The sequence below is a fragment of the Hyla sarda genome, chromosome 5 (assembly GCF_029499605.1).
Source record: "Hyla sarda isolate aHylSar1 chromosome 5, aHylSar1.hap1, whole genome shotgun sequence".
In the NCBI taxonomy this organism is placed as follows: Eukaryota; Metazoa; Chordata; class Amphibia; order Anura; family Hylidae; genus Hyla; species Hyla sarda.
The window spans coordinates 364,033,127-364,060,690 of NC_079193.1; the positions used below are offsets into that span (position 1 = coordinate 364,033,127).

At 42.4% G+C, this 27,564-nt stretch overlaps 1 protein-coding gene across 4 annotated transcripts in view; it reads right to left on the reverse strand.

Moving 5' to 3' along the window:
* Positions 1-27,564, reverse strand: part of ADCY8 (adenylate cyclase 8) — a 318,781-nt gene that overhangs the window by 52,835 nt on the left and 238,382 nt on the right. For all 4 annotated transcript variants that reach the window (XM_056522765.1, XM_056522766.1, XM_056522764.1 and 1 more), the window contains 2 exons: positions 27,359-27,459; positions 14,127-14,328 (listed from right to left, as the gene is read on the reverse strand). In XM_056522765.1, coding sequence (XP_056378740.1) covers positions 14,127-14,328; positions 27,359-27,459 — 303 coding nt within the window. The remainder of the gene's footprint in view (positions 1-14,126; positions 14,329-27,358; positions 27,460-27,564) is intronic.

The window sequence follows — 27,564 nt, forward strand, 5'->3', positions numbered from 1 at the left end:
TATTCTGCTGGTGAGGTCACTGTGTACATACATTACATTACTTATCCTGTACTGATCCTGAGTTATATCTTGTATTATACTCCCAGAGCTGTACTCACTATTCTGCTGGTGAGGTCACTGTGTACATACATTATATTACTTATCCTGTACTGATCCTGAGTTATATCCTGTATTATACTCCAGAGCTGTACTCACTATTCTGCTGGTGAGGTCACTGTGTACATACATTACATTACTTATCCTGTACTGATCCTGAGTTACATCCTGTATTATACCCCAGAGCTGTACTCACTATTCTGCTGGTGAGGTTACTGTGTACATACATTAAATTACTTATCCTGTACTGATCCTGAGTTATATACTGTATTATACTCCAGAGCTGTACTCACTATTCTGCTGGTGAGGTCACTGTATACATACATTACATTACTTATCCTATACTGATCCTGAGTTATATCCTGTATCATACTCCAGAGCTGTACTCACTATTCTGCTGGTGAGGTCACTGTGTACATTCATTACATTACTTATCTTGTACTGATCCTGAGTTATATCCTGTATTATACTCCAGAGCTGTACTCACTATTCTGCTGGTGAGGTCACTGTGTACATACATTACATTACTTATCCTGTACAGATCCTGAGGTATATCCTGTATTATGCTCCAGAGCTGTACTCACTATTCTGCTGGTGAGGTCACTGTGTACATACATTACATTACTTATCCTGAGTTATATCCTGTATTATACCTCAGAGCTGTACCCACTATTCTGCTGGTGAGGTCACTGTGTACATACATTATATTAATTATCCTGTACTGATCCTGAGTTATATCCTGTATTATACCCCAGAGCTGTACTCACTATTCTGCTGGTGAGGTCACTGTGTACATACATTACATTACTTATCCTGTACTGATCCTGAGTTATATTCTGTATTATACTCCAGAGCTGCACTCACTATTCTGCTGGTGAGGTCACTGTGTACATACATTACATTACTTATCCTGTACTGATCCTGAGTTATATCCTGTATTATACTGCAGAGCTGTACTCACTATTCTGCTGGTGAGGTCACTGTGTACATACATTACATTACTTATCCTGTACTGATCCTGAGTTATATCCTGTATTAAACCCCAGAGCTGTACTCACTATTCTGCTCTATTCATCCATATGCAGTACGTAGAATCTTGTTTGAGCAGCCGACCAATGAACTACAATAGGAATGAGCCCCCTATGATTTTACCAGGAGACCCTTCCTTCTTAGTGAACGCACCTGGACCTTCGCTGTATTCTGAGTGACTCCTGGTAAACCAGTGGGATCAGATTTTGGGTATTTGTATACTGATGCATACAAGCTGTGTTCTCCGTATTTACAGCAGCTGCCCAGATTTAATTCTGAGCCGCAAATTTGTTTTCCGAGTGGAAGCAGCCAACATAATTTGGCTTCTTTATGATAAAAAGAAGGGAAAAAAAACCCCAGATCTTATTGAAAGAAAATTGCTTTAGTTTCATGTGACAGAAAGCGGCTCTGGCAATAAATCTATTTTTTTTTTTCTTTTCTCTTTAACTTTTTCAAAGTCGTTCCGGAGAATTGCAGAGCGTTAGATAAGCTTGAAAGAAAGCGCCGAATAATTGTGTATATAGAACGTAAGAAACACATTGGTGTAAACATCATTCAGTCTCTTAGAACTATTTTATAAATGATTCACTGAGGTTGTGCGGGTCCTGGTTTACAATGTTTTCCCATCTTTGATATGTATGTTTCTCCGCACCATACAACCACACTGAGAAGAAGAAGGGGTCAAGCATGATCCTTACTACCTAATTGAAAGTGTATGGGACGATTCGTAATAGAAGGTAAATATGGATCCGAAATAATAAACATGTCCATTAGTGATATGCTGGTAAAGCTCATTTTCATATATTGGCTTATACCTAAGCAAGACCATTGAGGTGAGGACAGACTACCATAGACTCCATAATATATGGAAGCTAATACAGCTAATTTTATACATTTGCCCCCTGACAAGGATCGGTCTATATTTTAATGGTCGGTTTATCTGAACAGTGAGAGACAGAATAACAACCCAAAAAATCCAGAAAAAAACACATTTACATAAGTTATGAATTAGGGATTGACCGATTATCGGTTTGGCTGATATTTTCGGCCGATAATCACGATTTTGGGCATTATCGGTATCGGCAATTACCTTGCCGATAAGCCGATAATGCCCCGCCCCCACCGCAACCGCCCCATTGCCTCCCCCATTCCTGGTTTTATTATTACTTGTTCCCGGGGCCCACGCTACTTCTGGCTCCTGCTGCGTCCTGCTGTGCGCAATGACGAGTGACGTGCGCGACGTGACGTCACCGTCAGTGCGCACAGTGACAGCTCAGGAGGACGCCACCGGAGCCAGATGTAGAGTGGACCCCAGGCCCAGGTAAATATAAAACAGGGGATGGGGGAGGCAATGGGGCCGGGGCGGTGGGGGGTGCGAAGCGGCGCGGCGGTAGGGGGCGCGGAGCGGTGCGGCGGTGGGGGGAGCGGTGTGGGGGTGGCGGTGATAGGACTCAGGACCCCCGAACAGGCAGCGGGAGGGTAGCGGGTGTTGGCAGCGGTCTATGGCACCGCAAAAGCCACTGCAGTGCATTGATTTAAAGCGCCCGCTTTAAATCGATGATCTGCAGCGGTGTCGCGAGGGGATAAATAGCCGATAACTTCTACCGGAATATCGGTATAAGTTATCGGTATCGGCCCTAAAAAAACGATATCGGTCGATCCCTATTATGAATTACATTTTACTCAGTGAAAATCAGCAAGATTTCTGGCTCCCAAGTGTCTTTTATACAGATAATGAGCTGAGATTAGGAGCACTCTCCTAATCTCAGTTTGTTACCTGTATAAAAGACACGTATGCATAGAAGCCATCAATCAGATTCCAAACTCTCCACCATGGCCAAGACCAAAGAGGTGTCCAAGGATTTCAGGGACAAGATTGTAGACCTACGCAAGGCTGAAATGGCCTATAAGACCATCTACAAGACCATTGGTGGGCAGCTTGGTGAGAAGTTTACAATAGTTGGTGAAATGATTGGCAAATGGAAGAAACACAAAACAACAGTCAATCTCGTTTGGTCGGGGACTCCATGTACGATCTCGCCTTGTGGTGTTTAATGATCATGGGAACATAACTACACAGGAGGATCTTGTCAATGATCTTAAGGCAGCTGGGACCATAGTCACCAATAAAACAACTGGTAACACACTACGCCGTGAATGGCTGAAATCCTGCAGTGCCTGCAAGGTCCCCCTGCTCAAGAACCCTCATGTACAGGCCCGACTGAAGTTTTCTAACGAACATCTGAATCAAGCTAAGATTTGTAGCATCCCTTTATGAGAGTGCTCCTAATCTCAGCCCGTTACCTGTATAGCCAGAAGTCTTGCTCATCGATAGGGGATCAAATACTTTCATAATTTCTCTAGGTAAAATCTAAATCAATTCCTATTCTTATTTAAAACGTGTTTTAAAATTATAGACTGATTATTTCTTCGTCAAGGGGGCAAATGCATAAAATCAGCAGGGGCTGAAATAATTGTTTCCTTCCTTCATATATATCTATCCCTAACTACGACTTTTATATATCATATAAAGATAAAGAGGGCCATCCCAAGATAGTTATTCCCCATCCACAGGGTAGGCGGTATCTAGCTGATCAGTTGAGGTCTGACCGCTGGGACCACCCACTGATCATAAGAATAGAGGTCAATGATCGCCTAAGGGGGTGGAGCAGCAGCAGCACACGTCTCTGCCACCACTTCATTAACAGTGTATGGGACTTCCAAACTTTGCCAATTTCAGTGCGAGCTTGACCGCTGAACGTTGCATTGCGATCGTAACTCTGGGGGCTGCGTAAACGGTGTAGCTTGCGGAACTGCGCCATTTGTGCAATTTCCATTAAAGTTAAAGGTGTACTCCCCTGGAAAACATATTTTTTTTTTTTTTTTTTTATTAACCAGTGCCAGAAAGTTACACATATTTGTAAATGACTTCTATTTAAAAAACATAATCCCTCCAGTACTTATCAGCTGCTGTATGCTCCACAGGAAGTTCTTTTCTTTTTGACTTTCTTTTCAGTCTGACTACAGTGCTCTCTGCTGACACCTCTGTCCATGTCAGGAACTGTCCAGAGCAGCATAGGTTTGCAATGGGGATTTGCTCCTGCTCTGGACAGTTCCTGAAATGGACAGAGGTGTCAGCAGAGAGCACTGTGGTCAGACAGAAAAGAAATTCAAAAAGAAAAGAACTTCCCCTGGAGCGTACAGCAACTGATAAGGACTGAAAGGATTACATTTTTAAATATAAGTAATTTACAAATCTGTTTAACCTTCTGGCACCGGTTAATTAAAAAAAAAATGTTTTCCAGCAGAGTACCCCTTTTAAGTGTAGATCAGTGTTTCACAACCAGGGTACCCCCAGCTGTTGCAAAACTACAACTCCCAGCATGCCCGGACAGCCTTCGGCTGTCCGGACATGCTGGGAGTTGTAGTTTTGTAACAACTGGAGATATCCTCGTTGGGAAACACTGGTATAGAGAGTGTTTAAAAAGAGCTTCTATCTCTCTGGATCTCCTGTCCTGAAATACACAGACAGATTAACCCCTTAAGGACCGGGGGTTTTTCCGTTTTTGCATTTTCATTTTTTGCTCCTTGTCTTTAAAAAATCATAACTCTTTCAATTTTGCACCTAAAAATCCATATGATGGCTTATTTTTTGCGCCACCAATTCTACTTTGTAATGACGTCAGTCATTTTGCCCAAAAATCTACGGTGAAACGGGAAAAAAAAATCATTGTGCGACAAAATTGAAAAAAAAATGCCGTTTTGTAACTTTTGGGGGCTTCCGTTTCTACGTAGTACATTTTTCGGTAAAAATGACACCTTATCTTTATTCTGTAGGTCCATACGGTTAAAAGGATTCCCTACTTATATAGGTTTGATTTTGTCGGACTTTTGGAAAAAATCATAACTACATGCAGGAAAATTAATACGTTTAAAATTGTCATCTTCTGACCCCTATAACTTTTTTATTTTTCCGTGTATGGGGCGGTATGAGGGCTCATTTTTTGCGCCGTGATCTGAAGTTTTTAACGGTACCATTTTTGCATTGATAGGACTTATTGAAATGATAGGACATTTTAAAATGATCTAAAAAGTGACCAAAAATGCACTATTTTGGACTTTGGAATTTTTTTTGCGCGTACGCCATTGACCGAGCGGTTTAATTAATGATATATTTTTATAATTCGGACATTTCCGCACGTGGTGATACCATATATGTTTATTTTTATTTTTATTTACACTGTGTTTTTTTTTTATTGGAAAAGGGGGGTGATTCAAACTTTTAATAGGGGAGGAGTTAAATGATCTTTATTCACTTTTTTTTCCACTTTTTTTGCAGTGTTATAGGTCCCATAGGGACCTATAACACTGCACACACTGATCATTGTTATACCATAGGGACCTATAACACTGCACACACTGATCTTCATCATTGATCACTGGTTTCTCATAAGAAACCAGTGATCAACGATTCTGCCGCATGACTGCTCATGTCTGGATCTCAGGCACTGAGCAGTCAGTCGGCGATCGGACAGCGAGGAGACAGCTAGGGGCCCTCCCGCTGTCCTGTCAGCTGTTCGGGATGCCGCGATTTCGCCGCGGCTATCCCGAACAGCCCGACTGAGCTAGCCGGCAACTTTCACTTTTAGGCTAAAGGGTTAATAGCCGGCAACTTTCACTTTCACTTTTAGGCTAAAGGATTAATAGCGCGCGGCGTGCTATTAGAGGCGGGTCCCGGCTTCACTATGACGCCGGGCCCGCCGTGATATGACGCGGGGTTACTGTGTAACCCCGCGTTATATCAGAAGAGCAGGACCAAGGGCGTACCTGTACGCCCTTGGTCCTTAAGGGGTTAAAGGGGTATTCCAGGAAAAACGTTTTTTTATATATATATATATATATATATATATATATATATATATATATATATATATCAACTGGCTCCAGAAAGTTAAACAGATTTGTAAATTACTTCTATTAAAAAATCTTAATCCTTTCAGCACTTACGAGCTTCTGAAGTTAAGGTTGCTCTTTTCTGTCTAAGTGCTTTCTGATGACACGTGTCTCGGGAACCGCCCAGTTTAGAAGCAAAACCCAATAGCAAACCTCTTCTAAACTGGGCGGTTCCCGAGACACATGTCATCAGAGTGGATTTAGACAGAAAAGAACAACCTTAACTTCAGAAGCTCCTAAGTACTGAAAGGATTAAGATTTTTTAATAGAAGTAATTTACAAATCTGTTTAACTTTCTGGAGCCAGTTGATATATAAAAAAAAAGTTTTTTCCTGGATAACCCCTTTAACCCCTTCATGACCCAGCCCATTTTCACCTTCATGACCTGGGCATTTTTTGAAAATCTGACCACTGTCACTTTAAACATTAATATCTCTGGAATGCTTTTACTTATCATTCTGGTTTCGAGATTGTTTTTTCGTGACATATTCTACTTTATGTTAACGGTAAAATTTCACTGATATTTGCATCCGTTCTTGGTAAAAAATCTAAAAATTTCATGAAAATTTTGAAAATTTAGCATTTTTCTAACTTTGAAAGTCTCTGCTTGAAAGGAAAATGGATATTCCAAATAAATTACATATTGATTCACATAAACAATATGTCTACTTTGTGTTTGCATTAAAAAATTGACAAGTTTTTACTTTTGGAAGACACCAGAGGGCTTCAAAGTTCCGCAGCAATTTTCCAATTTTTCTCAAGATTTTCAAAATTGTAATTTTTCAGGGCCCAGTTCAGGTTGGAAGTGGATTTTAAGGATCTTCATATTAGAAATACCCTGTAAATGACCCCATTATAAAAACTGCACCCCCCAAAGTATTCAAAATGACATTCAGTAAGTGTTTTAACCCTTTAGGTGTTTCACAGGAATAGCAGCAAAGTGAAGGAGAAAATTCTAAATCTTCATTTTTTACACTCGCATTTTCTTGTAGACCCAATTTTTGAATTTTTACAAGGGGTAAAAGGATAGAAATCACCCTAAAATTTGTAACCCAATTTCTCTTGAGTAAGGAAATACCTCATATGTGAATGTAAAGTGTTCGGCGGGCGCAGTAGAGGGCTCAGAAGGGAAGGAGCGACAATGGGATTTTGGAGAGTGAGTTTTTCTGAAAGGGTTTTTGGGGGGCATGTCCCATTTAGGAAGCCCCTATGGTGCCAGAACAGTGGACCCCCCCCCACATGTGACCCCATTTTGGAAACTATACCCCTCATGGAATTTAATAAGGGGTGCAGTGAGCATTTACACCCCACTGGCGTTTGACAGATATTTGAAACAGTGGACTGTGCAAATCAAAAATTTTATTTTTCATTTTCACAGACCACTGTTCCAAAAATCTGTCTTACACCAGTGGGGTGTAAATGCTCACTGCACCCCTTATTACATTCCGTGAGGGGTGTAGTTTCCAAAATGGGGTCACATGTGGATATTTATTGTTTTGCGTTTGTCAGAACTGCTGTAACAATCAGCCACCCCTGTGCAAATCGCCTCAAATGTACATGGTGCACTCTCCCTTCTGGGCCTTGTTGTGCGTCCCCAGAGCACTTTGCGCCCACATATGGGGTATCTCCGTACTCAGGAGAAATTGCGTTACAAATTTAGAGGGTCTTTTTTCCCTTTTACCTCTTGTGAAAATGAAAAGTATAGGGCAACACCAGCATGTCAGTGTAAAAAATTTATTTTTTTACACTAACATGCTGGTGTAGACCCCAACTTCACCTTTTCATAAGGGGTTAAAGAAGAAAAAGCCCCCCAAAATTTGTAAGGCAATTTCTCCCGAGTACGGAGATACCCCATATGTGGCCCTAAACTGTTGCCTTGAAATACGACAGGGCTCCAAAGTGAGAGAGCGCCATGCGCATTTGAGGCCTGAATTAGGGATTTGCATAGGGGTGGACATAGGGGTATTCTATGCCAATGATTCCCAAACAGGGTGCCTCCAGCTGTTGCAAAACTCCCAGCATGCCTGGACAGTCAATGGCTGTCCGGCAATACTGGGAGTTATTATTTTGCAACGGCTGGAGGCTCCGTTTTGGAAACAGTAGCGTACCAGACATTTTTCTTTTTTTGGGGGGAGGGGGGCTGTGTAGGGGTATGTGTATATGTAGTGTTTTTTACTTTTTATTTTAGGTTAGTGTTAGTGTAGTGTAGTGTTTTTAGGGTACAGTCACATGGGCAGAGGTTCACAGCAAGTTTGCCGCTGGAAGTTTGAGCTGCAGCGCAAAATTTGCGCCATCTCAAACTTGCAGCACTCACTGTAAACCTCCGTCCATGTGAGTGTACCCTGTACATTCACATTGGGGGGAGGGGGCAAACATCCAGCTGTTGCAAACTCCGAGCATGCCCTTTGGCTGTCCGTGCATGCTGGGAGTTGTAGTTTTGCAACAGCTGGAGGAACACTGGTTTGGAAACACTAAGTTAAGTAATAAACTTTCAAGTGTTTTGCAAACAAACTTAGTGTTTCCAAACCAGTGTGCCTCCAGCTGTTGCAAAACTACAACTCCCAGCATGCCCAGACTGCCCAGGCATGCTGGAAGTTGTAGTTCGGCAATATCTGAAGGATCAGATGTTGACGAACTACAACTTCCAGCATGCTTGGGCAGTCTGGGCATGCTGGGAGTTGTAGTTTTGAAACATCTGGAGGTCCACAGTTTGGAGACCACTGTATAATGGTCTCCAATCTGTGCTCTTCCAGATGTTAGAGAACTACAACTCCCAGCATGCCTGGACAGACTGAGCATGCTGAGATTTGTAGTTTTGCAACATCTGGAAGAGCACAGATTGGAGACCATTATACAGTGGTCTCCAAACTGTGGACCTCCAGATGTTGCAAAACTACAACTCCCAGCATGCCCAGAAAGCCAAAGGCTGTCTGGGCATGCTGGGAGTTGCAGTTTTGAAACTCTCAGAGGCAGCAGTGAGATCGCTTTACGGCGATCTCACTGCTGCCAATGAAGATGCCGCACTGCTGCCGCAAACTCACCTCCGGGACGCAGCGCAGCCGGGACCGCATGGAGGATGCCGGGACCGCTCGGGACACCGCTCCGACGGGTAAGTGACGCCGGGGGACGGGTCAGGGACACTTAGCAGAGCGGTGTGTGTCCCGATCCCCGTGATCCGGACTCACACACCGCGCTGCTAAGTATTCTGATAGCGAAACGCTGCTATCAGCTAGTCAGATTTGACCAGCTGATAGCAGCGATCGCTGGGGGGGGGTGGGGGACGAAACCCCCCGTGGTCGCACGGTAAGATGGCTGGCTATCAGTGATATCCACCATCTTTCCGGGCGCTGTGGGATGCAGCGAGTAGCGGCAGTAATGTCCATGACGTACCTCTATGTCATGGGTCGGGAACACCTTGCCACCCATGACGTACAGGTATGTCATAGGTCGGGAAGGGGTTAATGTGAATGGACGCTGTAATTCTTTATTTGCCCTCTGGGGGAGCTGCAGGAAACATAACACTTCCTACCATGTTTGCAGTTTGGTGTCACAGCAGGTAAAAAAATAAATAAATAAATAAAACTTTCCTGTCTCATTGTCACTGGATACTTGTAACAAGGACACAATGTCCAAATTGGCAAATCCCTTTAGGAGAAGAAAAGTTTTCTGAATCATAAGAAAACACGAGAAAACTTAGCGAGAAGAAATGACGCGGAAGTAGAAACCAGAAGGGAATCCTAACTCTGATTTATCTGTTTTTGGTCTTTTTTATTTTATTTCTTTTTTTTCCCCAGTTTCTAAAGGACACTTTAGGAAAACATAAAAAGTCTGTCTGGCCGCTTTCTATCTCTCTCTTTCAAACTCCGGCCTGGAGACCCCAGGAGAGAAAGAAAAAGAAACAAATTGATGCGAAAGCCTTGAATTTCCACAACCTTTTATGTGTCCGCTGGGGCTTGGCTCCCCTAACAAAGGTAGTGTACAAGAATCCGAGGCCGCCTGGAAGCTGAGAACAACTCGGTCTGAAACACCTTTTTGTTTAATTGTAATTAAAGGGAAAGACTTATAAATTATATAAAATTATTATATAATAATATTATTATATAATATAATTATTTAATGTTATTATTTATTTTATTTTGTAACTAACTTTTATTTTTTGATTACATTTTTTCATTTTGTAACTACTTACTTTTATGTTTTATTAGTTTTTTTTTACTATGTAACTACTTATTTTCATTTTTTATTTGTTTTCTATTATGTAACTACTTATTTTTATTTTTTTATTAGATTTTTTTTATAATGTAACTTGTTCTTTTTTTATTATGTAACTACTTATTTTTATTTTTTATTTGTTTTTTATTATGTAACTACTTATTTAAATTTTTTATTAGATTTTTTATAATGTAACTTGTTCTTTTTTTTATTATATAACTACTTATTTTCATTTTTTTTTGTTTTTTATTATGTAACTACTTATTTTATTTTTTTATTTGTTTTTTATTATGTAACTACTTATTTAAATTTTTTATTAGATTTTTTTTATAATGTAACTTATTCATTTTTTTATTTATTTATAAAAACAATTCTTATGTAACTACTTATTTTCATTTTTTTATCCGTTTTTCTTATGTAACTACTTATTTTCATTTTTTTTATCCGTTTTTCTTATGTAACTACTTATTTTCATTTGTTATTTGTTTTTTTATTATGTAACTACTCATTTTCATTTTTTTTATTATGTAACTAATTTTCATTTTTTACTAGATTTATTTTTATTATGCAACAAATTATTTTCATTTTTTAAATTAGATTTTTATATTATGTAACTATTTTTTTTATTATGTAACTATTTTCATTTTATTAATTTATTTATTTATGTATTATGTAACTACTTATTTCTATTTTTGATAACATCCCTGGTGGCAGCTATATTAGTAGCCCGTTCTTTCTGGTTTGTCTGCAGCACAGAGAGTGCAGCAGGATGTGTGTGTGCGCTTTATGACAGCTGCAAATAATAGGAGTCAGTTAACAGAAAAATGTCCATTGACTAATGCAGTCTCAAGGAGTTAAAGGGGTATTCCAGGAAAAAAGTTTTTTTTTTAATTTAGCAACTGGCTCCAGAAAGTTAAAGGGGTATTCTAGGCCAAAACTTTTTTTTTATATATCAACTGGCTCCGGGAAGTTTAAACAGATTTGTAAATTACTTCTATTAAAAAATCTTAATCCATCCAATAGTTATTAGCTTCTGAAGTTGAGTTGCTGTTTTCTGTCTAACTACTTTCTGATGACTCACGTCCCGGGAGCTGTCCAGCTCCTATGGGGATATTCTCCCATCATGCAAGGGATATTCTCCCATCATGCACAGCTCCCGTGACGTGACATCATCATTGAGCAGTTAGACAGAAAACTTCAGAAGCTAATAACTATTGGAAGGATTAAGATTTTTTAACAGAAGTAATTTACAAATCTGTTTAACTTTCCGGAGCCAGTTGATATATAAAAAAACGTTTTTGCCTGGAATACCCCTTTAAACAGACTTGTAAATTACTTCTATTACAAAATCTTAATCCTTCAAATGATTATCAGCTGCTGAAGTTGAGTTGTTCTTTTCTGTCTGACAACAGTGCTCTCTGCTGACATCTCTGCTTGTCCCGGGAACTGCACAGAGTAGAAGAGGTTTGCTATGGGGATTTGCTTCTACTCTGGACAGTTCCTGAGACACGTGTCATCAGAGAGCACTTAGACAGAAAAGAACAACTCAACTTCAGCAGCTCATAAATACTGAAAGAATTAAGATTTTTTAATAGAAGTAATTTACAAATCTGTTTAACTTTCTGGAGCCAGTTGATATATAAAGAAAAGTTTTTTCCTGGAATACCCCTTTAATGGAGAACAGCCCCTAACACACAGAAGAGCTGCATACACAGGCTTATTTATAACGTTTAGCATTCCCTTAGGTAGGCATTGTCATTTGAACAAATTATGTATAGATCAAACGAATGTAAGAAACTTTGTAATATATCTTATTAGACAAAAAAGCTTTCTCCAGTTATTATGCTTCTTACCCCGTCCCCCCCCCCCCTTCCCCCTCCTCCTGCTGCTGCTCAAATCTTCTCTGAAAATCAGTGTCTGCAAGACAAGTAATACAAATCTATGGAAGGGGAGGAGGGAGCTCCTCTGGGAGAACTGCAAATAAGAGCTATATCCACTTCTCACGTATAGCTATGTACAATTTATCTGTCTGGAGTCCAGGCTGTTTAGCTCACAGAGCATTGCCTATACTGGATACAATTGTACCTACTTCTCAGCTGAGAGCAGGACTAGCTATGCACAATGTATCAGTCTCGAGTCCAGGCTGTTTAGCTCACAGAGCATTGCCTATACTGGATACAGTTTTATCCACTTCCTAGCTGAGAGCATGACTAAGTATAATGTATCCGACTGTAGTCCAGGAAGTTTAGCTCACAGAGCATTGCCTATACTGGATACAATTGTACCTACTTCTCAGCTGAGAGCAGGACTAGCTATGCACAATGTATCAGTCTGGAGTCCAGGCTGTTTAGCTCACAGAGCATTGCCTATACTGGATACAGTTTTATCCACTTCTTAGCTGAGAGCAGGACTAAGTATAATGTATCCGACTGTAGTCCAGGAAGTTTAGCTCACAGAGCATTGTCTAGACTGTATACAAGTGTCTCCATTTCTCAGCTGACAGCAGGACTAGCTATGTACAATGTATCAGTCAGAATTTCAGGCAGTTTAAAGGGTTACTCTGCTCCCCAGAACACTGAGTTCCGAATGCTGTGTGCGGGCTTCCGTGTTCATGCCCGCCCCCTCGTGATGTCACGGCCTGCCCCCTCAATGAAAGTCTATGGGAAGGGGACATCCCGCCCCCTCCCATAGACTTGCATTGAGGGGGCGGGGCATGATGTTACATGAGGGGGCGTGACATCACGATGGGCCGGGCATGAACCCGGAAGCCCGCTCAGCGTTCAGAACTCAATGTTCCGGACGCTGGGTAGCGGAGTAACCCTTTAAATCACAGACCATTTTCTAGACTGGTCCCAATTGTACCTACTTCTCAGCTGAGAGCAGGACTAGCTATGTACAATGTATCAGTCTGCAGTCCATGCTGACAGAGCTCACAGAGCATTTTCTAGACTGGATACAATTGTATGGCTATGTACTATGTTCATATACAGTGATCCCTCAACTTACAATGGCCTCAACATACAATAGTTTCAACATACAATGGTCTTTTCTGGACCATTGTAAGTTGAAACCAGACTCAACATACAATGTACAGACAGTCCTGATCTGTGAAACGAGTCAATGAACTGACCAATCAGAATGGGCATTCAGTGGAAAAAACACCTGTATTACTGAAGCGTATGCACTGACTGATGTCTGGTAGCACCCCCTACAGTACAGGGTGGCATTACATGTTCTGTACTACTCTTTGGGCCAGGGTTAGCTGCTCCTTTGGACACCAGGTGAGGGCAGCTCCATGTTAATTTTTTTTAGGACATTGCGTGCACTGTACAGGACCCCGAAGAAGCTCCTGTCCTCTACATAGACCAGTGCTTCCCAAGCAGGGTGCCCCCAGCTGTTGCAAAACTACAACTCCCAGCATGCCCGGACAGCCAAAGGCTGTCCGGGCATGCTGGGAGTTGTAGTTTTGCAACAGCTGGAGGCTCCCTGCATGGGAAACACTGACATAGACAGTGATTACAGCTCCCAGCAGATCTTTCTTACTAAGGATTTGCTTTATCTCTATTAGTTATCTACTTATTTTTCTTTAATCCTCACTTTTTCCTATTTTTGGATGACATTTTGGTGCCTTTAGAACCAATTACCAGGTTTCCATGGAGTTATGGTCTCAACATACAATGGTTTCAACATACAATGGTCGTCCCGGAACCAATTGATATTGTAACTTGAGGGACCACTGTACAGTGCGCATGTGGCTTCATCTGACACAAGCCTCGGATATTTGCCCCCCAGGCTCACACCCAACAAGCAGCGATTCTTGTCATATAATTACTTACAATATTGATTACGGCTCCGAGGAAATTAATCAGAATGGATGCGAAGATGATGACATTCCGCGCCAAGTACGTCTCATTAATCCAGCAGCAGGTTTTCCGGAGCACGAGGGGCAGACATTTATAATCCTCCGCTGTGGTTATCAGGACCAGCGCAGAGTGCAGCATTATCAGTATGGAGAACTGAATTACCATTGGAATCATCCTGAAAGGGAAAGAGAAGACCGTGCTGTGTTCAATGCTGATTTTTTTTATTTTTTTTTTATTTTTTTAAGATATGTATACTTCTATCAAAATACAAGTCAGTGGAACAAAGGCAAAAGCTTCTATGTAAATAGATCTACGTGGCACTTCAGTGTATTCAGATTCAATGACAACGGAAAACGTTCTTCAAACACTTGTAGCGTCTCATTTTAAGACAGTCTTGAGGAGGTACCATTCAACTATTGACACTCTTTGTTTGCAAATAGCAAGGATGACAAGAAGAGCCATTTCCACTGAAGAGCTCCATTGTCCTCTTTCTATCGCCTACGAAAATACAGGGTTTCTGCTCGCTTGCATGAATGGATTTTCAATTGACTTTTGCAATGGAGCATCATTTTTCTGGAATGACTGCAGTCGATGATGTGTCACAGGTGTGCGTAGTATAAGCAATTAGAAGGCTGTTAAAGGGGTACTCCACCCCTAGACATCTTATCCCCTATCCAAAGGATATGGATTAAGATGTCTAATGGTGGGGGTCCCGCCACTGGGGGCTGCCTCGTTCTCCCTGCTGCACCCGGCATTCGTTTCTTGCATGGGGTGCAGCGCCGGAGGTTCATGACATCACGGCCAAAGGATAAGGGAAGTCTATGGGACGGACGTCATGCCCCCTCCCATAGCCTTGCATTGAAGGGCGTTGCCGAGACACCACGGCGTGGCCGTGACATCCTTAGGAGAGGAGATAAGATGTCTAGGGGCGGAGTACCCCTTTAACCCCTTAACGACGCAGGACGTATATTTACGTCCTGCGCCGGCTCCCGCGATATGAAGCGGGATCGCGCCGCGATCCTGCATCATATCGCGTCGGTCCCGGCGCTCATCAACGGCCGGGACCCGCGGCTAATACCACACATCGCCGATCGCGGCGATGTGCGGTATTAACCCTTTAGAAGCGGCGGTCAAAGCTGACCGCCGCTTCTAAAGTGAAACTGAAAGTGACCCGGCTGCTCAGTCAGGCTGTTCGGGACCGCCGCGGTGAAATCACGGCGTCCCGAACAGCTGACCGGACACCGGGAGGGCCCTTACCTGCCTCCTCGCTGTCCGATCGACGAATGACTGCTCCGTGCCTGAGATCCAGGCAGGAGCAGTCAAGCGCCGATAATGCTGATCACAGGCGTGTTAATACACGCCAGTGATCAGCATAGGAGATTAGTGTGTGCAGTGTTATAGGTCCCTATGGGACCTATAACACTGCAACAAAAAAAATGTAAAAAAAAAAGTGTTAATAAAGGTCATTTAACCCCTTCCCTAATAAAAGTTTGAATCACCCCCCTTTTCCCATAAAAAAATAAAACAGTGTAAAAAAAAAAAATAAACATATGTGGTATCGCCGCGTGCGTAAATGTCCAAACTATAAAAATATATGTATGGACCTACAGAATAATGATAAGGTGTAATTTTTACCGAAATATGCACTGCGTAGAAACGGAAGCCCCCAAAATTACGATTTTGTCGCACAATGATTTTTTTTTCCGTTTCGCCGTGCATTTTTGGGTAAAATGACTGTCACTGCAAAGTAGAATTGGCGACGCAACAAATAAGCCATAATATCGATTTTTAGGTGGAAAATTGAAAGGGTTATGATTTTTAAAAGGTAAGGAGGAAAAAACGAAAGTGCAAAAACAGAAAAACCCTGAGCCCTTAAGGGGTTAAAGGGGCATTCTAATATAACAAAATTGGATTTCAATAAAACTATCACCTACAACGTATAACTTCCTAATATAGTGTTATCACACATAATCCTGCATTCATCATTTTAATGCTTGATTTATCCGACAGGAAGCTGTATTGTCTTTCATTATCAGTGTGGTGTTGTGTTAGCACCTCTATGGCTCCTCCCTCTTTCCTGACAAGAAGTTGTGTAGTTCTCTCATTATCAGTGTGGTTTTGTCAAAGCAGCCCATGGCTCCTCCCTCTCTCCTGAGAGAGTCACTCCCCGGCTCCTCCCTCTCTCATGGCAGGAAATTGTGTAGTCCTCTCATTGTCAGTGTGGTGTTGTCTCAGCAGCTCCCCAACATCTTCCACTGTTGTCTCAGCAGGTTTGGCTGATTCTAATTTCTGAGCTCTAGCCCCACCCCCTTGATTTATGACAACAGCTTTCCTTGTCATATACACATACATCTTTATTGGAACATTTAGGAAAGAATGAGGTGTGTTTACAGCATGCTGACTTGTGCCACATGTAGATAAGTCACATGCAGAGGAACAGACAGGGAATGAATACAGTAGGTGCACATTTGCTATGTAAAACAATATCCTGCAGCAGCACTGGGCAGGGAACAGAAAGAAGTGCATAGGAGGGGAGTGGGCAGGGTGGGAGGACTGTGATGAAGAGCTAAGGGAAACCATTGCATTTTGGGAATTGTATACTGAGCAACTGCTCAACCAGGAAGCACAGTGATAATCTGACATAGGAAGAGACCGACAGATGCACAAAAGGAATAGATTGTTGGTGGTTTCAGACAGGTAAGCAATGCTATATGCTTCTCCAGAATTTGTATACCTGATGTTGGAGTACCCTTTAATACATTTCGAGTTGACTGAATGGTTAGAGGAATATCTGTGATGTATTACATTCAACCATGCTATTTTATAATGTTTTATATGGTTGTAACTGTAATGAAACATTCATGGCTGTATGCAATTAAGGGTTAACCCATACATACACTGCTAGGAAGGAACGGAGGAGCTTGCTCTGGTGCAGGAGGGGGATATTCAATGCAGCCTCTTCCTTGTGAGAGGACATTAGTGGAGAGCTAGCCTCACTGGTGAGAGGTTGTAAATGGTTGACTAAGGAAAGCTTAGGATGATGCCAGCTGCTCTAAGAATCCTTTTCTGGTCAGCTATGGGTTGACACTTGTTCCAGCAATACATTTCTAGGCCTCTTCTGCGAGTGGGCTGCATAGAAGTGAGGAGTATTCAATCTTGCATCCCACTGATGGGAATTGCAGTACCAGAGAGACAGCTTTCACATTTGAGTTTAGTTACTGCCTGCTCGAGGAAGAAAGCCATAAGACTAGAGACAAAAAAGGCTAGAGCACAAAGAATCAGCAGCCTCTGGTTAACCTAGAAATACCGTGGGTTATTCTGTTAAAGCCGTAAGCCTGCTCTTAACTGGAACCTGCCCTAAGCAGACTGTCTTTAAAGACATTATTGCCCATGTTCATTATGTATGTCAGGACTTTTATTGTATAGTAATAGAAATCCCCCCCTCTCTACTGCTTGGGCCCGACATACTTAGCTCCGATCCCTGTTTACCCCCGCAGTTCATATTCCCTTCGATCTGGTCCCCCAATTTTCTCTCTACTTTCAGCTTCTGAGATGAGCGCTTGGTGCTGGACCTGCCTGCTGAGCCAATCACTGGCCACAATGTTGTCCCTTTTTGGCCTGGAAATGGCAGGTCCTGCTTAAAGTGCTTATCTTGGAAACGGGAAGAAGGAGAAGGAGCTGAACGGGAGCTGCGGGGGACCAGGGCTAGGTATGTATGGCTTTTTTTTGTTTTGTTTTTTTTACTAATAAAAGGTGGAATATCATTTTAAAGGGGTATTCCGGGCAAAAACATTTTATCCCCTATCCAAAGGATAGGAGATAAGATGTCTGATTGCGTAAGCCCGCTGCTGAGACCTCCTGTGATCTTGCTGCAGCAACTGCATTGTATGCGGGTGCTGAATCTCCAGTTTTGGAAACCTCCGGGTTTCCGGGACTGGGGACGTGACGTCACGCCCCCTCCATTCATGTCTATGGGAGGGGGCGTGGCGGCCGCCACGCCCCCTCCCATAGACATGAATGGAGGGGGTGTATAGTCACGTCCCCAGTCCCAGAAACCCGGAGGTTTCCGAGACTAGAGATGCAATCCCCGCATAGTATGCGGGTGCTGCAGGGAGATCGCGGGGGGTCTCAGCAGCGGGCCCCCGCGATCAGACATCTTATCTCCTATCCTTTGGATAGGGGATAAAATGTTTTTGCCCAGAATACCCCTTTAATTTATGTACAAGGTGATTTGATTTGTTATATATATTTATTTAATCTATATGTTAACTGGAATACTGGTGTTCACAGGTTCATGTGAACCTTATAAATAAAACTAGATACGTTTTTCTGACCTTACAAGCCATTCACAAACCTAGCTTTGCCGGGCACGAACATTACTAAAATAAGAGGTATAACTGATCTAAAATGATCATCAAAAAATCATATTTAACCATAGTGATCAAATATACCAAACATAACCGACCTATTGCTCTTCTGCATGTCAGGTTAATATGGTCCTCTGGTCTCCTTCCGTCTATCTCTTGGCCATCTAGGAACAACCACTTGGATATCTTTCCCTCTGGAAATCACTGACGGTCAGAGATAGCAACTTCCCCTTTACATCTATCTTCACTTCTGCTTTTATGTCCCATAACGCTGTACTTTATATTTTTAGAGCCGCCTGGAGGTATGTCTAGATGAGTGCTGTAGCTCGGTCATATGCCGCATCTGTCAACCCCCCAAGTCATACACATATCTCAGAGGATTATTTCCATCTCAAGCATTTATAGCATATCCAAGGGACACTTGGGTTCAATAGAAAGGTTACCATGTCTCTTCAATGAAGCCTATGGGAGTGATTTTTTTTTTATTTGACTAAGCTACAGGGGCTGTAAAGTTAGTGTAGTTCATAATATAGTGTCTGTACCTGTGTTTGATGGTGGTCTTGCAATTCTTCTGTGATTTTTACCCTGATGTTTATTTTTAATAGCATACAAAATGAGTGTTGCCTCAGGTTTTCCCAGGTTGCAGAGCATCCTGAGACATTACATCACTAGTCGGGTGTTCAGAGGGAGCCTGTCTGTGCTTCAATGGGTGGAGCGAATGCTGGGTGGGAGGGAGATCATTCTGCAAGAATTGTAATTTTTGCAACAGCTCGAGGCACCCTGGTCATAAAACACTGCTTTGTTGCATGGATGCAGATGTGTTTTAATGGGTGGGGTGGCTGAGGTGTGGGAGGGAGAAAAGTGACCTTAAACTTACAATCAAGGAATAATAGGAATAATAGCAAACTGTTCCGAACGCTGGAGACGGTGTTGGGAGCTCGTGACGTCATAGCCCTGCCCCCTCAATGCAAGTCTATGGGAAGGAGCTCGTGATGTCATAGCCCCGCCCCCTCAATGCAAGTCTCTGGAAGGGAGCTCATGACATCATAGCCACGCCCCCCGATGCAAGTCTATGGGAGGGGGCGTGACAGCTGTCATACCCCCTCCCATAGACTTGCATTGAGGGGGTGGGGCATGATGTCATGAGGGGGCGGGGCTATGACGTCACGAGCTCCCGACACTGGCTCCAGCGTTCATAACAGTTTGTTCCAAAGTACCCCTTTAGGGGCCCAGAGGTAGAACTTATACCCAACCTGTGGATATGAGAAATACTCCTCTATGTGTCATGTAGTCCAGTCCTAGACCTCATCCATCCATCCTATATAGTCAAAGCGTATAGGCAGCACAGGTGAAGACCCATCCTTCCTGTACTGCTGTACTATTCATTATCATAGGGGTACAAGTACCATGCTGGGGATCCTTCTTTACAGCACATCATCAGGGGTATGGATGCAAACCTTGAGGGGCCAGCGATGCCAAAGCGTAGAATTGAAAGCTCCAATACCATATCTCCACCTCTTGTTTCTGGCCCTACAACTGGATTATTAAGATAGAAACATAGAATGTGTTGGCAGATAAGAACTATTTGGCCCATCTAGTCTGCCAAATATTCTGAATACTATGAATAGTCCTCGTCCCTATCTTGTGTAAAGGATAAAGATGTAAACCTGGCATAATATCACAACTCTTTAAAGGGGTACTCTGGTCAAAACCTTTTTTTCTTTTAAATCAACTGGTGCCATAAAAGTTAAACATATTTGTAAATGACTTCTATTAAAAAATCGTAATCCTTCCAGTACTTATTAGCTGCTGAATGCTACAGAGGAAATTCCTTTCTTTTTGGAACACTGATGACATTAAGAGCACAGTGCTCTCTGCTGATATCTCTGTCCATTTTAGCAACCATGCATAGCAGATGTTTGCTAAGGGCAGTATGGTGGCTCAGTGGTTAGCACTGCTGCCTTGCAGTGCTGGGGCCTTGGGTTCAAATCCCACTAAGGACAACAATAAATAAAGCGTTACTATTATAATAACATCAGCAGAGAAAACTGTGCTCGTGATGTCATCAGAGAGAATTCCAAAAAGAAAAGAATTTCCTCTGTAGTATTCAGCAGCTAATAAGTACAGGAAGGATTAAGATTTTTTTAATAGAAGTAATTTACAAATCTGTTTAACTTTCTGGCACCAGTTGATTTAAAAGAAAAAAGGTTTTCACCGGAGTACCCCTTTAATTATGAGGTCATTCATTTTTTTTTTCATACTACGATATCCAGTTTTTGGTACGTTTTGACAAATTGACATTATTTTAGTATTTGCTTCGTATATGAAAGGGTTAATAAAAACGCAAGAGTGGAGATGAGAATAAGCGCTGTGAATGAGCAGAAATCTAAATCAAATCAATATTTGGTGTATGTTTAAAAAAGTCCGCCAGCACAGCCAAGATCCACACATTAAAAGCATTGCATACCGATAGCTGTAGCTGGACTTGTTTGGTGCACGATAAACCCCACAAGACAAGTGTTCATTTAGATATCGCTAGATATTGAGAAAAGAATCGCTTCAGCACTCTTAAACAGTCCAAATTATTTTATTATAAGAAGGTGAGATACACAGGCAACAACAGTTTCGCTAGGTATAGCTTCTTCACAGCCTCCTTCCACAAGCTTACATTTGTAGCAGAGTTTGGCTGTGTCTCACCCACTTTCAAGCCTCCTACATAGATGCTTCTGTTTCAGTTAATAATTATGTTTCAACTTACATAAAAGAATGATGATGATCATAATCACCTGTTTGATATAACTAGTCAATCATACACCTGAGGATAATCCTACAAACTCCCTAACTAACCTAGAAGAATTCAAAGTGCAGTCACGCCAAATATTGATTTGATTTACATATGGTTTTTGTTCATTTACTTAGCATTTTGTTAATTGCATAGTTATAAAAAAATAAACTATTGACACTTTGATATTCTTACCTTACGGCATTTTTCCCACACCTTCCAGAAATATTTGCACAGTACTGTACATTGACTCATCTTCCCCGCTTCACCAAATAGTATGAGTCTTTGGCTGAAAAAATTGGGTATGATTTCGAATGGTTTTGCTCCATAATTTATGCAATTCCATCACTTAAAGGGGTACTCCGCTGCTGAGACTTGCATCTAGGGGGCGGGGTGTGACATCATGAGGGGGCAGGGCTATGGTGTCACAAGCTCCCGGCGCCGAATCCAGCAATCGGAACAGTTTGTTCCAAATGCTGAGCAGCGGAGTACCCCTTTAAAAGGGAACCAATCAGCAGATTTTACAGCCTAAAGATTTCAAATCTTCAAGATATCAGTTGTGACTATAGGTGAAATCACTTTTGTTTCATGGAAATATTACGTCGAATAAGAAAACGCATTAAAACTGCACATACTGTGAACTAATGGGAACACACATATGAGTCAAATTAGTTCACTTGGGTGACCTCAAGCACCAGCAGCCTAATTAGATGACCAGGTTGCAGTAATCAGACTCCACCCCCTCTCTCTTCAAAGCCAGAGGCTTCATAGAAAATGTAAGCAGAATTAAAGGGAACCAATCAGAAGATTTTATAATATATAATGCTCGATAACGCGTTATATATGCTAAAATCGTTATCCTTACCATCCCTGGGGGGCCGTTTATGCCCCAGGGATGGTGAAGATATTAAGTTCTAAAGTCTCCCCAGGCCACCTGGCAAGTAGTCCCCTGGGCAGGGACTTACACTTACCTGCTCCCGTCACTGCGGCCGTGGTTCTGCCCCCTCGTCTTGACTGATGGCTCGCATCCCCGCTCTGCTCCGTCTGCTTAGTCAAGCCGTTGGGGCGGGGCCGCGGCCGGAGCGACAAGCAGCAATGGGAGCAGGTAAGTGTAAGTAACTGCCCAGGGGACTACTTGCCGGGCGGCCGGGGGAGACTTGATAACTTAATATCCTCACCATCCCTGGGGGAAAAAATGTCACTAATATATTGATTTTAGCATATATAACGTGTTATCGAGCATTATATATGCTAAAATCTTCTGATTGGTTCCCTTTAATTCTGCTTACATTTCCTATGAACCCTCTGGTTTTGAAGAGAGAGGGGGTGGAGTCTGATCACTGCACCTGGTCATCTAATTAGCACTCTGCTGGTGCTTGAGGTCACCTAAGTGAACTAATTAGACTCATATGTGTGTTCCCATTAGTTCACACTATTTGCAGTTTAAATGCGTTTTCTAATTCAACGTAATATTTCCATGAAACAAAAGTGATTTCACCTATGCTCACTACTGAGATGTTGAAGATTTGAAATCTTTAGACTGTGTTCACATGTTGAATTATTACTGTAATTTTTCACACATTTACTGCATTTTGGCAGTTTTTGCTGCAATTTTACCCAAAAATTTTGCAAAAATTATGTTCTTTTTTTACATAGTTGCACAATTGTGGTAAAATAGCACCACTTGTGCCATGATTACACAGCAAAGATCACAGCAAAAACATACAAAATGCAGCAAAAAATGCAATGTGTGAATACAGCCTCAGGGAGGTGTAAAAAAAAATACTACAAATCCTGATCCCATAGAAATTGCAGCAGCAGTATACAGAGATGGGAAAGGAAGGTGTAAAACTACTGTCTACATATTGGAGGAATTTATCAGTAGCACAAATTTTTGTGCAGTGAGTTATTATGCGTCTTCTTTGTGTGTCTCTTTTAATAGAGCAAAAAGCAAGTAGTATATTTTTTTGTGTATTGTGGAATGCATTTTGCAGTGGATACTAATTTATTATGTGCATAAGCTAATAAGTACTGGAAGGATCAGGATTTTTTAATAAAGTAATTTACAAATCTGTTTCTGGCACCAGTTGATTTAAAAAAAAAAAACATTTTCCACCGGAGTACCCCTTTAATATATGCAGATCGCAGCGGGTCTCTGGAGACTGAACTTCTGCGATCTGCTCCTCAGCCCCTGGACTATAACTCCCATCATGGACAGAGTCTGTCCATGATGTGAGTAGTAGTCTTAATTGTCCCAAAAGAGTCCCGCAGCCGGGGAATGTGCAAGTGCCGTCCCTCAGCGCTGCGGTACTACAACTATTCTTGCACACCCCCCCCCCGGCTGTGGGACTCTTTTTGGACAATTAGGACTACTACTACCATCATGGACAGCCTCTGTCCATGATGGGAGTTGTAGTCCAGGGGCTGAAGGGCAGATCGCACCGGCTCATTCTGCAGAGACCCACTGCGATCCGCATTTCTTAACTGTACAACCCGGCGGCACATGCAGCTCCACTGAATTGTTACAGCATAAACAGTATTCCCCACCTCGAGACGGCAGGAAGCGGGCAGTACGTACCTGGCAGACAGTAATGGACATGCTTAGGAAGGATCTGCGCTTGTCTTGGGGCTAATTGGCTATGTTGTGAGATTACCATAACACTGTGGCTGGTATTTCCTGTTTGACTTTTCTTTTTTTTACTACAAATCCCACAATTCCAGTTTCCTCCCTCCCACACATCAGCCACCCCACCCATTGAAACATAAATGAGCTGCATCCATTCAAAAGACCTGTGGTTTTCAATCAGGGTGCCTACAGCTGCTACATTAGTTGCAGATTGATCTCTCTCCCACCAAGCGATCCCTCCACCCATTGAAGCAGACAGGCTTCAGCTGACTAGTGATGTCAGGTCTCAGCCGCATTGTAACCTGGGAAAATCTGAGACAACAGTCATTTTGTATGCTGTAAAAATAAATATTGGGGTGAAAATCACAGAAGAATTGTGAGAAAACCGTCACACACAGATACAGACACTATATTATTGACTACACTAACTTTACAGCCCCTGTAGCACAGTCAAATAAAAAAAAATCCTGGAATACCCCTTTAATAAATGCAGATCGCAGCGGGTCTCTGCTGCGATTTGCCCCTCCGCCCCAGTACTATAATTCTCATCATGGACGGAGTCTGTCAATGATGAGAGTAGTAGTCCTAAAAGTCCCAAAAGAGTCCTGCAGCCGGGGGGATGTGCAAGTGCCATCCCTCAGCGCTACAGTACTACAACTACTCCCATCATGGGACAGACTCTGTCCCATGATGGGAGTAATAGTCCAAGGGCAGAGGGACAGATCGAAAGGGGGTCTTACTCCTGAGACCCTCTGTGACCTTTACTGCTCTGCCCCCTAGTGATGACATCATCAGGGGGCGGAGCTACACAGTCCAGGCCTAACTCTGTTCGAATTATGTGTTTTGCAAAATGGGAACAAAGCTTTTCTGGCAGTGTATTCCCAAAACAGGGAGACTCCAGCTGTTGCTCTACAGCCCCCCATGATGAGAGTTGTAGTTTAGCAACAATTAGAGGCTCCCTGGGGAGAGCACAAAAAATGTACTAACCCATTTTTTGTGTTTTTTCTTTTCTTCTCATTTCAGATACGTGAATGCGGAGGACTACGTCAGATTCGGTGGACTGCGACGATGACCAGCCTTTTTTTAATTTCAATAAAATTGTTAACGAGGGCTGTGGGGGAGTGTTTTTTTAAATACAATTTTTTTTTCTATGTGTTGTGTTTTTTGTAACTGAATTTTCAGGCTTAGTAGTGGAAGCCGTCTTGTAGACAGAATCCATTACTAAGCCGAGGCTCAGTGTTAGCACCAAAACAGCTAGCGCTAACCTCTGATTATTACCCCAGGACCCACCGCCACAGGGGTGTTGGGAAGAGCTGGTACCGACAGGCCCGGAGCATCAAAAATCGCACTTTTGGGCCTAGGCAGTAACAGGCTGGCGTTATTTAGGCTGGGGAGGGCCAGTAACAATGGTCCTCGCCCACCCTGGTAACGTCAGGCTGTTTTTGCTTGGTTGGTATCTGGCTGATACTGAAAATAGGGTATTTTCTTTAGTTTTTTATAAATAAATAAAAAACATGTGTGGTTCCCTCTATTTTCAGTATCAGCCAGATACCAACCAAGCAGCAACAGCCTGACGTTACCAGGGTGGGCGAGGACCATTGTTACTGTCCCTCCTGAGCCTAAATAATGCCAGCCTGTTACCTCCAAGGCCCAGGAGCGCCATTTTTATGCTCCAGGCCTGTTAGTACAGGCTTTTCCCGGCACCCCTGTGGCGGTGGGTACCGGGTAATAGTTGGGGGTTAGTGTTAGCTCTTTTTGGGGCTAACGCTAAGCTTCGGCTTACTAATGGATTCGGCAATAAGACTGCTTGCACTGTTAAGCCTGAAAATTCAATCATAAAAAACACTACACATTGAAAAAAAAAAAAAAAAAAACACTCCCCCACAGCCCTCGTTAACCCTTTTACTGACATAAAAAAAACACTGATCATCATCGAAATCTACCGAATCTGACGTAGTCCTCTGCATCCACATATCTGAAATGAGAAAAAAAAAAAGGTTAGTACATTTTTGGCGCACTCCCCTGGGGAGTGTGCCCATACTCCAGTGTGTTCCTAAACAGGGAGCCTCAAATTGTTGATGTCTGCCTACTGTATCCTGTATATACAGTCATCTATAGACAGCTGTATATACAGGATAGCACACAAAGAATTAACTCAGAACTGCTCAGCAGCAGCGTGGGTTAACACTTTCCTTGCTGGGCTCCTGTATAGTATACATGGGTACACTATGCACCTCTCTATACTATACAGCCAGCGGGGGTAAGTAGTGATGCTCTGCACCCTGTATATGTATATGCTAAACATCACTCCTTACCTCCTTACCCGGGCGCTCAGCATCCGACCCATGGAGTGGTACCTGAAGGCAGTGAAAAAATTGCCACACACCAGCAAAAACGCAAGAAAAACTGACAAAACGCAGGAAATAGCTGTGACGGTTTTGCTGGTGGACAAAAAACCTTAATGGAATCCTGGCCTCAAAGCAATAGAACAAAATCCCTGTGTACATTTTTCCTGTGAGGTACAAATAGATCTGTGTGGGGATTTAGAACTTTGCACAAAATTTATCATGTGCCTTGCACAAGTATGGTAGACTTGCTGCAATTGCACCAAATTTAGACCAACCAAAACGATCTAGAAAAAACTTCTACCTACACCAACATTGATACATTTTCCCCATTGATCCTATAGAGACAGCAGCAACAGTATACAGATAGAGCTGAAGGGGAGGTGTATAACTACTATATATCCTGATCCCACAGACATAGCAGCAGTATACAGATAGTGCTGGACGGGAGATGTATAACTACTATATTTCCTGATCCCATACAGATAGCAGCAGTATACAGATAGAGCTGAAGAGGAGGTGTATAACTACTATATATCCTGATCCCACAGACATAGCAGAGCATTACTAAGATAGAGCTGGACGGGAGATGTATAACTACTATATTTCCTGATTCTATAGAGATAGCAGCAGTATACAGATAGAGCTGGAAGGGAGTTGTATAACTAATATATATCCTGACTCCATAGAGATAGCAGCAGTATACAGATAGAGCGGGGATGGGGGTGTAAAGCTACTATCTATCCTGAATCCATTGAGATAGCAACAGCAGTATACAGATAAGACAGCTGGAGGGGAGTGTATAACTACTATGTTTTCTGATCCCCAAGAGATAGGAGCAGCAGTCTACAGATAGAGCTGGGAAGGGAGGGGCCTGGGAGCTAATAGGAGCGATCTGATAAGTGATGATATCATCCTGTAATTCACAGGAAGTCAGCTGACCCAGGGCTGACACATTAAGCACTGTGATTTTCTGTGGGTCAGGCTGGTGATCACATGACACAATTACAGTAATGAAATCCATAGATGCAGCTGTGCTGAGATAAAACAGTTTGTACTGTAGGACTAGTGATGGTTAGACTTACCTGGATGAAGGAAGCAGGCTTTGTATTGCGGTGATAAATATGAGGACTATGAATGCGCACACCAGGTTGGATTTGAACACTTCATCTCTCATCTGAGAATACTGAAATATAAAAGAGAGAAAATCTGAACATTGTACTAAAGAATGTATTTCAAAGATAACACAATGGCAGAACGACAATGCAGAGAATCGGCAAAAAAATAGGCA